This window comes from Pelmatolapia mariae, linkage group LG13 (assembly GCF_036321145.2).
Source record: "Pelmatolapia mariae isolate MD_Pm_ZW linkage group LG13, Pm_UMD_F_2, whole genome shotgun sequence".
Taxonomy (NCBI): domain Eukaryota; kingdom Metazoa; phylum Chordata; class Actinopteri; order Cichliformes; family Cichlidae; genus Pelmatolapia; species Pelmatolapia mariae.
The window spans coordinates 35,726,568-35,739,129 of record NC_086238.1 but is presented as its reverse complement, the minus strand read 5'-3'; the positions used below and the strand labels follow the sequence as shown (position 1 = coordinate 35,739,129).

Genomic DNA, 12,562 nt, shown 5'->3' with positions numbered 1-12,562 from the left:
CTGACATAAAGGAAAAGCAATATATATTTTGTGCTGTTTACATATTTAATTAAATCTACATTTGACCAGTCTGAACCTATTAACCCATATAATTGAACATAAGACAAAAACACTGGTTCCCAGCAAAACCTGACCCAGACACTACTTATTTTTAAATCCTGTGTTACTTATACTTTTGGTGAAAGTAGACCAGCAATGAAGAAAAACTCAAGCTAGTTGTCTAGTCTAGCTAGTCCCCTACTTTGCATATAAACTTCACAAATGTGAAAACACGGTTACGGTTCATTTGTCCGGAGTTTTATTTGGAGAACGGTTTTAGGAGGGTTGAAACTGCCACTGTGGACAGAACAAATACAGAAATATTTACAGCATTTTAAAAAGAACATTCAATGAAAAATAGACCTTATATAGTGACACTCTAGGAAGCTGTATGTGTGCTACAGAGGTCACACTCCATCCTTTAGCTAATGCAGACTGATCCACGTTCTGCCAGGGGGTGGAGCCACAAGTTGGCCACCCATGACAGCTGTTAATGAAGACCCAGAGGGCTCGACACACACTCACAGAGCTCAAATAGTTTTTTTGCAGAACTGTTTCTCTATAGGGACACATTTTAATTGTAATTAGCTTGTATGCTTTACCAACAACTGGGGGAAAAAAGCTTTATCCACTGTTACAGATTTATTTAATCACTTGAGGGTTACCGTACATAAAAAGCTTATATAATAAGAGTAAATGAAGAAAAATCTTGGCCCTACAGTAATTGAAAACACAGAAAAATACTTTATTCTGTGCCAGCCCAATGTTAACCCATTAAATGGCCCAAGTTGGGAACCACTATAAAAATAGTGTGAATCCGCCATAGCATTCAGTTAGAATTAGCATCATCAACTGGGATGCAGTTTAACCGCTTCACAGTATATTTAAGGTGCCATGATGAAGAAGAACAAAAGCAGCATTAGTGATAGAAGGAACATGTAGATTTGCACTATAATCTCAAGGCTTTTCTGTTTACACTTAGTTTTGCTGACCAAGCATTCTCTTAATGAGTCTCATATAACAGAGCTTGCATATCATAAGAGTGTGTGTGTGTTGCAGGAATGGTTTGCATGTGTTATCCCGATGGCAGGAATCTGTTTTCAGTCAGTCTAGTTTTGTGTTCAGGATTTCGCTGTGATCACCGGTCCAGCCAGCATATAGAGGGGTAGCGCTCGCTCAGCGTCTTGCGCAGATGAGCGCTCTGCATCTTATCCCTGGTTTCCACCACACACTCCACCTGTCAACACACACACATACAGTTAGTCTTCTTACGTCACTCTCCGTCTCACACACACACTCTAGAATTAGGGCAGTGAGAGGTTTGCTTGTTGCATTATGCAACACCTTTCACCTCCTGACACTAGTTCTGAATAAGCAGTACAAATTGTCAGTGGAGACTGTGGGGGTAAGAATGCAGAGCCAGGAGATCACATGATAAGTCTGCTCCATCCCTGAGCTTTAGAAATGAAGGAGAATAAAACAAATCCATTATTTAAAAAAGCTAAGATGGCCCAAGATTTATAGTCATTTTACAGTCAAGTTACGTCATAACTTGACTGTTGCATAGCAACACTGTGTTTGTAACTTGCTAAAACAACAGCCAAAATTGGCTAATGGTTGTACCAGACCAAGTAAAGCTGTAGGTGGGTAGTGAACTGAGCAATGCTACTTTTTTATATCTTTTAAATATGTATTTGTATTTTTGGTCTTTTAATTCCCGCCAACTCCCTGACAACTCCAAGCCAAGAGTTCCACGGCAATAAAGGAAAAGTGGATGAGCGGATTGGAGAGGAGAAGGAAACAGAATGAAGTGAAGAGGACAGATTAGTCGCCTACCTTTGCCTTGAAGAGCTCTGACTTATCGCTGTGTCTACGATGGCAGACGTCCAACAACCTGGGAGGAAAAAGACAAAAGAGGCGAAGGAATGAATAAACTAAAGGTGGCACAGGGCAACGTTAAAAACAAAACCGATTAAGTCCGAATAGGTTCCTACTCTACCTGACGTCCTCTCTGGTCAGAACATCCAGCAGCTTAGCCATGTCTCCTGGCCACTCTCCCAGCTGCACTGAGAACTTACTGATCCGGTTGTCCAACACCAAAGCTCGGTCCATGCACTGCCTCACCACTTCCAGCTCCATGTTAGCACTGCTCACCACCACAGCCACCCTGCAGAAGACACAGAGGAAGGCTTAGTTTATCTGCAGCCAAAAGGATTAGCACTGCTGACATTGTTATGTTGCCAGAATGTGAGCTTTTCAGGCGTTAAGGAAAACAGAGTTAGGCTATATTTAAAATACATGTAGGTATGTATATATATATATATATGTATATGTATATATATATATATATATATATATATATATATATATATATATATATATATATATATATCTTTGAGAAAGAAACATATATCTATATATATATATAGATATATGTTTCTTTTTTAGTGGGAATTTGCACTGTTTGAAAACTAGAAGGTCAATGAGTGAAGAGAAATTACATGGTTCAGGTAGGAAACCGTGAAATTAATACACTTGACCCATGTTACTAAATGTGTTATGTTACTAAGATACTAAAACATCAGTTAGTACTGCACAGACACAGAAACTCTCATTCCAAGTCGTAATATGAATGTTAGACTGACTCTTCCAGGTACAGGTATCCATTCTCTTTGGCCAGATGGCAGGCGTGGTTCTGGGAATCGCGGCCGGTGCGGCCGTAGGAGATAACCATGGCGCCGTAGTCTCTGTAGATCCTGAGGCGGGGCGAGGAGCAACTTGACGGCATGATGACAAACATCGGGATCTTCAGTTCCACCGCGTGGTGCGCCACGGCCATGTAGAAGTTACAGTCAGTGGCCACGATCACACCCATCCTCTGCTGCTCCTGCAAGCACAGAAACACACGCCTGACATATAATCACATGCAACAAATATGCACGCACAGCACACTTCAGTGGATCCTTTCAGCGTCTTTTTCAGCTCCCCCGCCCCAATGTACCTGCGTGAGGGAGGTGAGCAGGTACAGCACTCCTCTCTCCTTCACAGAGCCGGTGTAGTGCAGGTGCTCCTTCTTCAGGTAGATCTCCATCCCGTACTGTTTGGACAATCTGGAGTACTGAGCACACAAAAGAAGCAGCATATTTCAAGAGCTCCAGCAGCAAAAAACCACTCAGGTGCTCACATGCATGCTGAAATAGTTTTCACTTCATATAATTACTCCTGACGTATGAAATCCATGGTCTTTGCCCCGAGTCATGTTCAATTTTTATGTTATTTTTGCATGAATTCACCTTAACGCTGGTGCTCATCCAGCTCCAGGAGTCTCTGCCTGCTCTTTGCTTTTTGCCAACAGCCGTTAATCCAATCTGTTTCGCACTTGGTGGGCATAATGCAATATAAAGTATGAAGCAGATATGAGGGCTCCTCCTAATTTGGCTAAAAGCTGCAGTGCATTATTAGCGATGATGTCCCCATGAGGGCTTCACCTTTGGGTGATCTTTAGTTATTATCACCTGTTCCGCTAACAGTTTCATCACCAGTAGTTATGTCAAAGCAAGCCTCAATTAAAAGAGTTTTTCTTTGTGCGTTTTGTGGTTATTAGCAGCGACACACAACCACGCACAGTGAAAATGCAGAGATGTGCAGAGACATTATAAAAGAGGGACATGGCACTCCTGATTTGAAACTAATGGGAGGGTCTTGAATCAGCAAAAGTATAACGTCCAAGGACCCAAACCCACTCTAGAGACTAACTGAAACTAAACCCACCTAACCTAAAAGTGTAACTCTACTTCTGGGGGGGATTATTTGGGGAAAGCAAAAGCACATATCTGAGTTTTTTGTTTGTTTGTTTTTTCCTGGTGACTACTGAGACGGAGAGAGGTGGTTCAAGGTGGGTGACAAGTGACAAGGCCTTCTTCTAGAGCAACTCTGCCTTCATCACTCCATCAATTTACATCAATTCTGACACTTCTGTGTATCCAGTTTGCACTCAGATAGCATTACACTGTTGTCAGATCACATTTAACTTAAGGCATACTCTAAAATGAATCCCTAACTTTCCCATTTTTAAGCAAAAACAAACATGTTTAGAACCTGGTACAAAAAAGCTCTGCACAACTTAATTCTAACATAAAATCATCTATTTAAAATGTATCAAAGTAACACAGACCATGAATGCTTTGTTCAGTTTTTCCATGAGCAAAAATCTGCATCCCATTCAGACTAGTTCTGATATTAGTTCACCCTCTTGTGGTCCTTTTACAGCAATCTTCCTTAGATATGTGATGCCTGGCTGCTGTCCTGTCAAATTAAACTTCTGTCTAAACTGAAGGAAGTGATGTCAGCTCCCAAACAAAGGTCAAAGGTCACCTTTATTGCACGTTCTCCTGCACTTATTCTGCGTTAGTGTACCGTGCAAGGCGTCTTCTGCATCCCTGACTGGATCCTGAAGGCTGCCGCGCTGATGTCCTCGAAGCGGAGGTACTGGGCAGGAGGTCTCGGGATCATCCTGAACTCGCTGACTCGCCTGGTTTTGGGGGGGTCCATGAGGACAACCTCAGGAGCCATCACTACTTTGGTTTCGTGGACTTTCACATCACCGTTGAGAAGTTCTTCCACACCAAAGTCCTTCAGACGCGCCGGTTCAATAAGGGTGGGTCTGCGGCCCACGGTGCCGTTACTGACGGGACCATATTTGTAAGAGCTACCAGGCTGACTGGGGCCCAGATACAACTCCTCTCTGAAAACCACAAGCAGGCATTAGGGGTGTCACTTAAAAATCATATCAAATCATATTCAGAAAACTAAAGTGTGCTTCTGCACAGCTGCTGAGTCCTTCTCATTTAAAACCATAAGATTACGGCTCCTGATCCTACCTTGGTCTTTTTCACAGTGTAAATTTGTAATTTTCTGCACACATACTACTGCAAGCTAACACAGCAAAATAACACACGGAGGCTTTAGCAAAGTACCACACAGTCATGAGCTGGAGCGCAGCGAGATTTGATTTGCATCTTCCAAACCCCGAAGATAAAAAGTGAGCAAATGTGAGAACGCTGATGTGAATATAATAGCTTTTCCAATTAAGCAGGTTGTTGGCGTCCACTAGCTCTCAAATCATGAAGGTTATTTCTCCCAAGTACGTAAATGCACCACCAGAGGGAACTTTTAAAACCGATTACTGTTTTCAGCTGCATGTTTTTCCACAGTGAGTAGCTTTGCAATCAGCTTGTATCTGGTTTCCAGTATTAAACCAGTCGTTTCGGAAAGATAGGGAATTTTTTTAAAACATTTTTTAACAGCAGGGTATGCTTTGGAAATAGTAACATAGTACTATATATAGTACAATAGAACATCTGTCAAGCATCAGATCTGATTTATTACTTGCTACTCATGACAAATTAACACAATTTTAAGATATAAAGAAAAACTAAAACCGGACCAACAGCTTAAGAAAACAATTTAACAAAAGTTTATTGGCACAAATTCTAATTTCTATCCTCTGGATGTCAGCCAGAATCTAGGGCGGAGTTGCGAGGCCTTTGGCAGACAGTATCAGCTGATATTTTCTACATTTTAAAAGTATACATCATCACTACAGCTCCAAGTTTTATTAATAATCGCACATCGTTTGCCCTCATAGATGTGAAGCAACAATTATGAGCATAATTCACCTGAAATATATAAAATCAAAGGTTTATTTACTCAAATTATTATTAATTTTTTTCACTATTCTGATATTTTATTAAAAAGAGAATCCATTAGTTGCAAACTGACTGATTAATCACTCACAATCGTCAGTCAGTGTGTAAATTAGTTGACTCCATTCAAGAGAATAGCACTAGAGTTGTTCTGAAGTGTAAAATCTCTTTCTGAGGCGTGCCTACAGTACTCCTGTTTCTCTATGTTGGAGCAGCTGACTGGTGACCGGCTCACGGCTGAGTAAAACCAGTTTCCCCTCTTCCAAACCCCACCCACGTCCCCACCTGTCATCCTTTCACCCCTATTGGGTCACTAGGTCACCTTGGGTTGCTGAGTCAAAAAAGACTCATCAGACTGTACCCAAAGCCTGGACAGGAAGTTTAAAAGTGTTTACAGGAAGTGCAGCTGAGTAAAGAGTGCATCTGACATGCTGAGCAAATCAGCAACAATCCAACAACAAAGCAGAAGTCAATAGCGTAGTAAGACTCGGATCTCTCGGGGTCGCAGCTCCTGAGCTCCTGTCCTTAAAAGTCGTTTCCATTGGCTCTAGTGCACTTAGCATCCACTTCCTGTTTCCTCCTGCTCCTCCTCGCCAGTGGTGCTAGATTTTCTTGAGTGCAGCAGCAGCAGGAGAATGAATGAATGAATGAATAAGTAAAGACTTTCCCCCCTGCTCCCTCGCCACATTGCAGCGAAACAGACTTCACAGACCTTCCATATGGAATAATTCAATAGGCAGAGCTTGGAGTAGAGACGCAGACAATAGCTGGCAGGGAAGCAATATCAACAACAGATGCGGCGCAGCGGCACTGGGCTCAGAGCCGAGCTGTGATTATGTGGCACTGAGTGACATGTGACACCGACGTGACAGCACAGAGTCGCTGTCACCCAATGCGTACGTAAGGTCTCTGATAGGCGTTGGGAATTAGCGAAGCATTATGGGAGCTTCAGCCAATGCCAGGAATATAAATATTGCAGAGAGATCGAAGCCAACTGAACACGTGTAGCGCAGGACAGAGGTGGACGTAATGAAGGGCGAGTTTTACATCGACAAGAGAGAAATGGAAAGGAAAACGAAACCGAGGCGTCTGAATTTAACCAAAGCTATTTCACCCCCACACATTTGATTAGCCTCCCGCATCTGTCTCTCTCTCTTCTGCTTTCTGTCTCACACACACTATTTTCCTCCCCCTTTCCTCTCCTTGGGGGCATTGAATCTTTGATCAGACGCTGAAGCTATAAACATTACCAGCTGGCCTTGTGCTCCACATAAAGAGGTCAGCCGAGTCGGGGGCGGAGGCACGGGAGAAACGTGAGGGGGTGGCGGGGGCACATTTTCAAGAGCAGTAACTCTACTCTGGGAGGCCGGCGGCGCCCACAGCAGACATCTGGGAGAACTTCTCCATTTCAGAGACACTCTGAATCAGCTGAAAACAAACCCTCCTCTGACACACACACACACACACACCCTATCAAACACGCCAGAATAGACAAAAGGTTGTGTTCCTCTTTTCACAAGTGAGTAGTAACACTTCTACCATCTGTTTTCTTACGGGAAAATTATAGCGCAGCCACAGGTAGCTGTTTAAGACAGGGGAAAAAAATGGAGGCTGTCTGCGATCTTTTCCCACTCACAGATTTGTGTGTAAATCAGGGTTTGTGAAGGAAACCAGCTAAATATGCCAAAGCTGACCTTTCTGAGCTTTGCATTTGTCTCTCTGCTGCATGGATCACGTCGGAACAGGTCACGACGAAAGTGTTAATAACTATTCAGCTTCTGACAAGAGTGTAGTTTTAGGTTGCTGTAAGTAGGGGGAGGTTAACCTTGGGTGACTGACTGTTCGCTGTCCTGCAGTGCAGCTGAAGTTAGACCAGAAGGCCTTATTGCAAGAAAATCATAGTTGAGTGGATTCAGTTTTTCTCACCAAAACACACTGTGTGTTAGTCTTGTGTCTACAAAAGTGCTGAATCCATTTCCTTCCTCCTCATTTGCACAGCCAGTGTTTGAGTATTATGAGTTGTGCAATATACAGTAAGCATGGCTGCTTCTTCTACTGCTCAGCTGTTGAACTATTGCTAGGTTATTCTGAGCTGCCAACTGTTAAGGAGCATGAACGAGACATACCCTACACAGGAAGGTCTATGCAGTTGTCCACATGCTTCTGGTTCTTGCACATGCACAAAATAAACCAATCTGTTACACACTGATTAAACTCTTGCTTTAAAGCACTACTGGAGGTTTAAAATCTACAGGGTGCCTTTAGTCCTTTGCTTTAGCCATAGAAATGCCTGAAATGATACGAGAGAGGCCCATTCAGAGCTTTTGCCATTTGAAATTATTGGGATTTCTGAGCGCATTACACACAATGATTGTCATCTGACTCACAAACATGATCTGACTAAGCTAATAACACTGTCCAAAGTGCAGACTATAGAAAAAGAAAGTGATCTCATGAATTTAGCGATTTGGAGAACCTCGATCAGACATTTCCTGTTGCTGCTAATAAGACTTTCACAATGATGGGGGAATTTTAGAGCTAACAAACTGTTTCGAGTTCATCAGTACTGCTTAGATGTCTTGACTGGACAGCTCTCCCTAGGTCATGCCAGGGCATCCTAATTAGGTAATGTCATAAAACTGACTCTGTAAATCCTAAAAACATTACTTTCCTTATTTTTTTGTGCTTGATGATTTACTCGTGCAGTTGTCATCTTGTATTTTCACCAAACCTTTCCAAAGATTCGGGACATTAACTGCTACCCTGACACTGTTCTTTAAAATTTTATGGCACAATTATTAAATCCTTATTCTCCAAATGACTGTGAGGCATCCAGACTCTGAGGTAGCAAAGAAAGCCTAACTCACGATGCTCCCTCCACCATGCTCATGTTACTGCACATCCAAAGTAGCCTATTTCAAATGTTAGGCAATCTGCTATTTTGGCTCCTGGTTGGTTGAGTCACTGTTTTTGTTATTCAGGGTTTTTCATAAACCGGATTCATGAACAATGATTAAAGCAAGACCTGGTACTTTCAGTTACATCCTGCTTTCAGGAAGTAACAGAATTTATAGTAGTCATGGTGTAGACTTTCACATTTTCAGCAGTGTGGAGGTATTTCGAGGTATTTCACTGTAGTTACATCAAAAGATTTCATTTATATTTTTGGAAAAGTTTTTAGTTTAAAGAGAAACTGCAGTCATGTTAGTTGGCACAACTAAAAAAACCAGAGATGATGATGACATCACTTGCTCACTCTCACTGTTGTCACAGTTTGTAAAACACTTATTTGGAAGGTTTTACTGCACTTGGGATAAAACAACACTTAGTCACCAACTTCATTAATATTCTCTTAACCTGTTTGTCAGCTCCAAACGTGACATGAGTGCATGTAGAGAGGAGGTGGACTCACACTGAAAGCCTAATCCTTGTCCAATTCAATAAAGATGAATAACGTTGATATATATTTTTTCTTTGTTGTATTTTGAGCCTATTGTGCTTTATTTTCTTACCAATTCAATAAATGCCTACGTTATTATTTACGAAGGCTACTCTTGGAATATTCCAGAACCCACACTAATTGTCATCAAACCATACTGAACCATATATACTTAAGTGTCAAATCTCATTATTAAGGGTGCAGAGATCATCAAATGCTTATTAATGTAACAGTGTATCAGCAGATACTCTAAACCAAGGTATCTGTACTGAATCGGAGGAGGAAAAAGTTGGATCAGTGGACCACTAACAAACACTAACGTCACTGAACAACAAAAATAAAAGAACATGTTACCAAAGATGAGCCACTGGGTAACTAAACTAGGCTTAAGTTAAGCTACTGTGGCTGTGCCCACCTGAGGAGATATTTGGGGGAATTTCAACCACCACAAATGTGCTCCTGTGAGTTCTTCCAAAAACCCAACTGCACAGTACGCGATGTGGATAATGCTGCGTGTCAAGCAAATGCTGACCGGCCGACAGGCGGGCCGGAAAAGAGACGGAGCGGCGGAGTTCGTCGGGAACAAGAGAAGCAGCAGGAAAAGTGCAGACAGCGACAGTGTTGTTTTTAAACACTCAGGTTGACGTCACCTCTTTGTCTGTTTATAACTTTGCTCTTTTCCGTGGCTGACTGATGGACCGACAAAAGCACAAGAGCAGCCCACAGAGCGGCTGTACGACATATTTTTGACTGCCCCCGTTTGACAAGAGATGCTCTCTGCAGGTAGATGGGCCGCCTAAATCTGTAAGGTAGAGTCTGCAAGTTACCATCGACGAAGCATAATATCTCCAGAAAATGTAAATGGCAATCTGTTAGAACAAACAGTCAAAGTTCACTGTGAAACTACTTAAAAAATAAAAGTCCACTGCAAACTTCCAGGTAAAGCCAGCAAATGACAAGTCGTTTAGCAGTTAAAACTGGTTGATTAGTTGTTGATTAGTCTTTTGGGAACGGTCTAATAGTTCCCAGTGAATAATTAGTTTCAAAGGCACAATTTTTGCTTAGTTTGAGGTTGGTAGTACCTGCCAATGTGGCCTTTAGAAATTCTTCTTGGAGCCTTTTTCAGCTTTTTTCCAACCCAACGCCTCCCATCACCTTTACTGGAACACCTGACTCTGAGTAGCTTCATTAGCACACAGGTTCATGTAGTCTCCAAACTACACTGTCAGTACATTTCAGACAGTCATCCAACCTGCAAATGTTTCTGTAGACAGATTGTGTTTGAATATAATTCTTTTTCAGTTCTTGATTTTCATTTTCAGCTGATCTGCTGATAACTATCTCCTATACAGTTTTCAGGCCCCTCTTCTGTGGAACCAGCTTCCAGTTTGGATTCAGGAGACAGACACTATCTCTACTTTCAAGATTAGGCTTAAAACTTTCCTTTTTGCTAAAGCATATAGTTAGGGCTGGACCAGGTGACCCTGAATCCTCCCTTATTTATGCTGCAATAGACGTAGGCTGCCGGGGATTCCCATGATGCATTGAGTTTTTCCCTTCCAGTCACCTTTTTCACTCACTATGTGTTAATAGACCTCTCTGCATCGAATCATATCTGTTATTAATCTCTGTCTCTCTTCCACAGCATGTCTTTATCCTGTTTTTCTTCTTTCACCCCAACCAATCAAAGCAGATGGCCCCGCCCCTCCCTGAGCCTGGTTCTGCCGGAGGTTTCTTCCTGTTAAAAGGGAGTTTTTCCTTCCCACTGTCGCCAAAGTGCTTGCTCATAGGGGGTCATATGATTGCTGGGTTTTTCTCTGTATTTATTATTGTGCTATCTACTGTACAATATAAAGCGCCTTGAGGCGACTTTTGTTGTGATTTGGCGCTATATAAATAAAATTGAATTGAAAATTGAATTGAATTATAATCAATAATGAAAAACACTGATGAAGACTTTGCATACGTATCCAGTCATAGTGTGAAATACGACTAAGAAAACAAGCAAACAGTCAAATCCCAAAGATGGAAGCACCAAATTTTGACATAACTAATATGTAAAGAGTTGATGTGCTAACTGCTTCCTGTTTAGCTGCTGTCACTTAGCTGTTCACATCAAACCGAAACCGTCATAAAAACCAAATGATAACTTTTACACTAAAAACAAATAATGGAGGGTCTTTCCCATAAACACACCTCAGTGAGCTTCTGTGTGCCGTGTGTTTCACGTAGCTTCCTCCATCTGTGTGTACCCTGGCTCTTCTGCTGAGTGGAAACATTATTTTGTGTGTGTGTGTGTGTGTGTGTGTGTATTATAGTTTTAACTCTTGCCCACTGAATGGCACATTGTAAAGAAAAGGCCCAAGCATTAAGCAGCCCTATTAACAAACCTGTGACATCACTACTGGACATAGGAGCCCTGTTCTCCACATAATAGAACTATTGAAACCCCTTCACTACCATCACTGTCCATGCCACAGCACACTCTGGCAGTTAAAGCCATGTGCGAAACCCATCACCTGTTGCAGCTTAGTGTCTGGCCTGAATATGAAGCCTGTGGGCATTTCGAAGGCACTGTTGGATAGTTATTGGTCCCAGGAGCACATGGGGAGACCGAGATAGAGCTGGAGCGTGTGTGCGTGTCCTTGACGTGCTTGGCACAGAGCCAGAGGAAAAAATAAACTTTACCTGACCAGCTGTGTCATACAGTCCCAACAAGTACTGCTTTCCTCCGACGTTGACGCTCACTGTAAGGAAATGACAAAGAGCAGTTTAGAGGAGGAAGCAAGGGGTGAGGGTGGGGAGTGCTGGTGGGTGGGGGGGTCCCAGCCCCTCTGTGCTATGAAGACGGCAAATAAGTGGTTTTGGTTATAGCAACAGATGCAATGCAGTTGGAGGAAGAGTGGTGGGGTGGGGGGGTCTCTAAAATCTCTCTTCTGTTAGATTCGCATGTGGCCAATTATCAGTGAGCACAGAGCGGCAGCAGTTCAGCATGTCACGCTATTATGAGATAATAAAGACAGAAAGGCGAGCAGCAGAACTGTGTTCCTACCTGCATAATGATCAAAGACCGTGGGTACATACTCCTCTGGAAAGGCGTCATTGGCATAGCTCATCAGCAGACACGTTTTACCCACCGCACCGTCTCCGACCACGACGCATTTTAACATGATAGTACCGGTTCCGTTTGCCATGATCCCGACCTTCCCAACGACATCATCGGCCCCTGACGCCCTTGTTATCCCGACCTCCTCCTCCTCCTCTTGCTGCTGCTGCTGCTGCTGGGCGGTGATCCATACACGGCGGGCATCACCAGCATCGGAGGCGGACTGCGCGGCTCACCGAGTCGGGCTGGAACTGCATCGTTCTCCCCTCCTCC

General features: G+C 42.8%; 1 protein-coding gene across 1 annotated transcript; it reads right to left on the bottom strand.

The window, feature by feature from the left end:
* Positions 1-281: 281 nt before the first annotated feature.
* LOC134639888 (uncharacterized) lies at positions 282-12,347 on the bottom strand. Its single transcript, XM_063491401.1, has 8 exons — positions 12,236-12,347; positions 11,872-11,930; positions 4,456-4,783; positions 3,041-3,157; positions 2,685-2,926; positions 2,039-2,206; positions 1,876-1,933; positions 282-1,276 (listed from the first exon to the last, which is right to left on the bottom strand). The coding sequence occupies exons 2-8, from the start codon at positions 11,886-11,888 to the stop codon at positions 1,178-1,180; spliced, it is 1,029 nt and encodes a 342-aa protein (XP_063347471.1). The 5' UTR covers positions 11,889-11,930; positions 12,236-12,347; the 3' UTR covers positions 282-1,177.
* Positions 12,348-12,562: the final 215 nt, after the last annotated feature.

Coding starts and splice junctions, on each gene's coding strand:
- LOC134639888 (XM_063491401.1), bottom strand. Junction 3,158..4,455: donor TGCAGAAGACGCCTTGCACG/GTACACTAACGC, acceptor TTGTGTGCTCAG/TACTCCAGATTGTCCAAACA. Junction 1,934..2,038: donor CTGACCAGAGAGGACGTCAG/GTAGAGTAGGAA, acceptor TTTTCCTCCCAG/GTTGTTGGACGTCTGCCATC.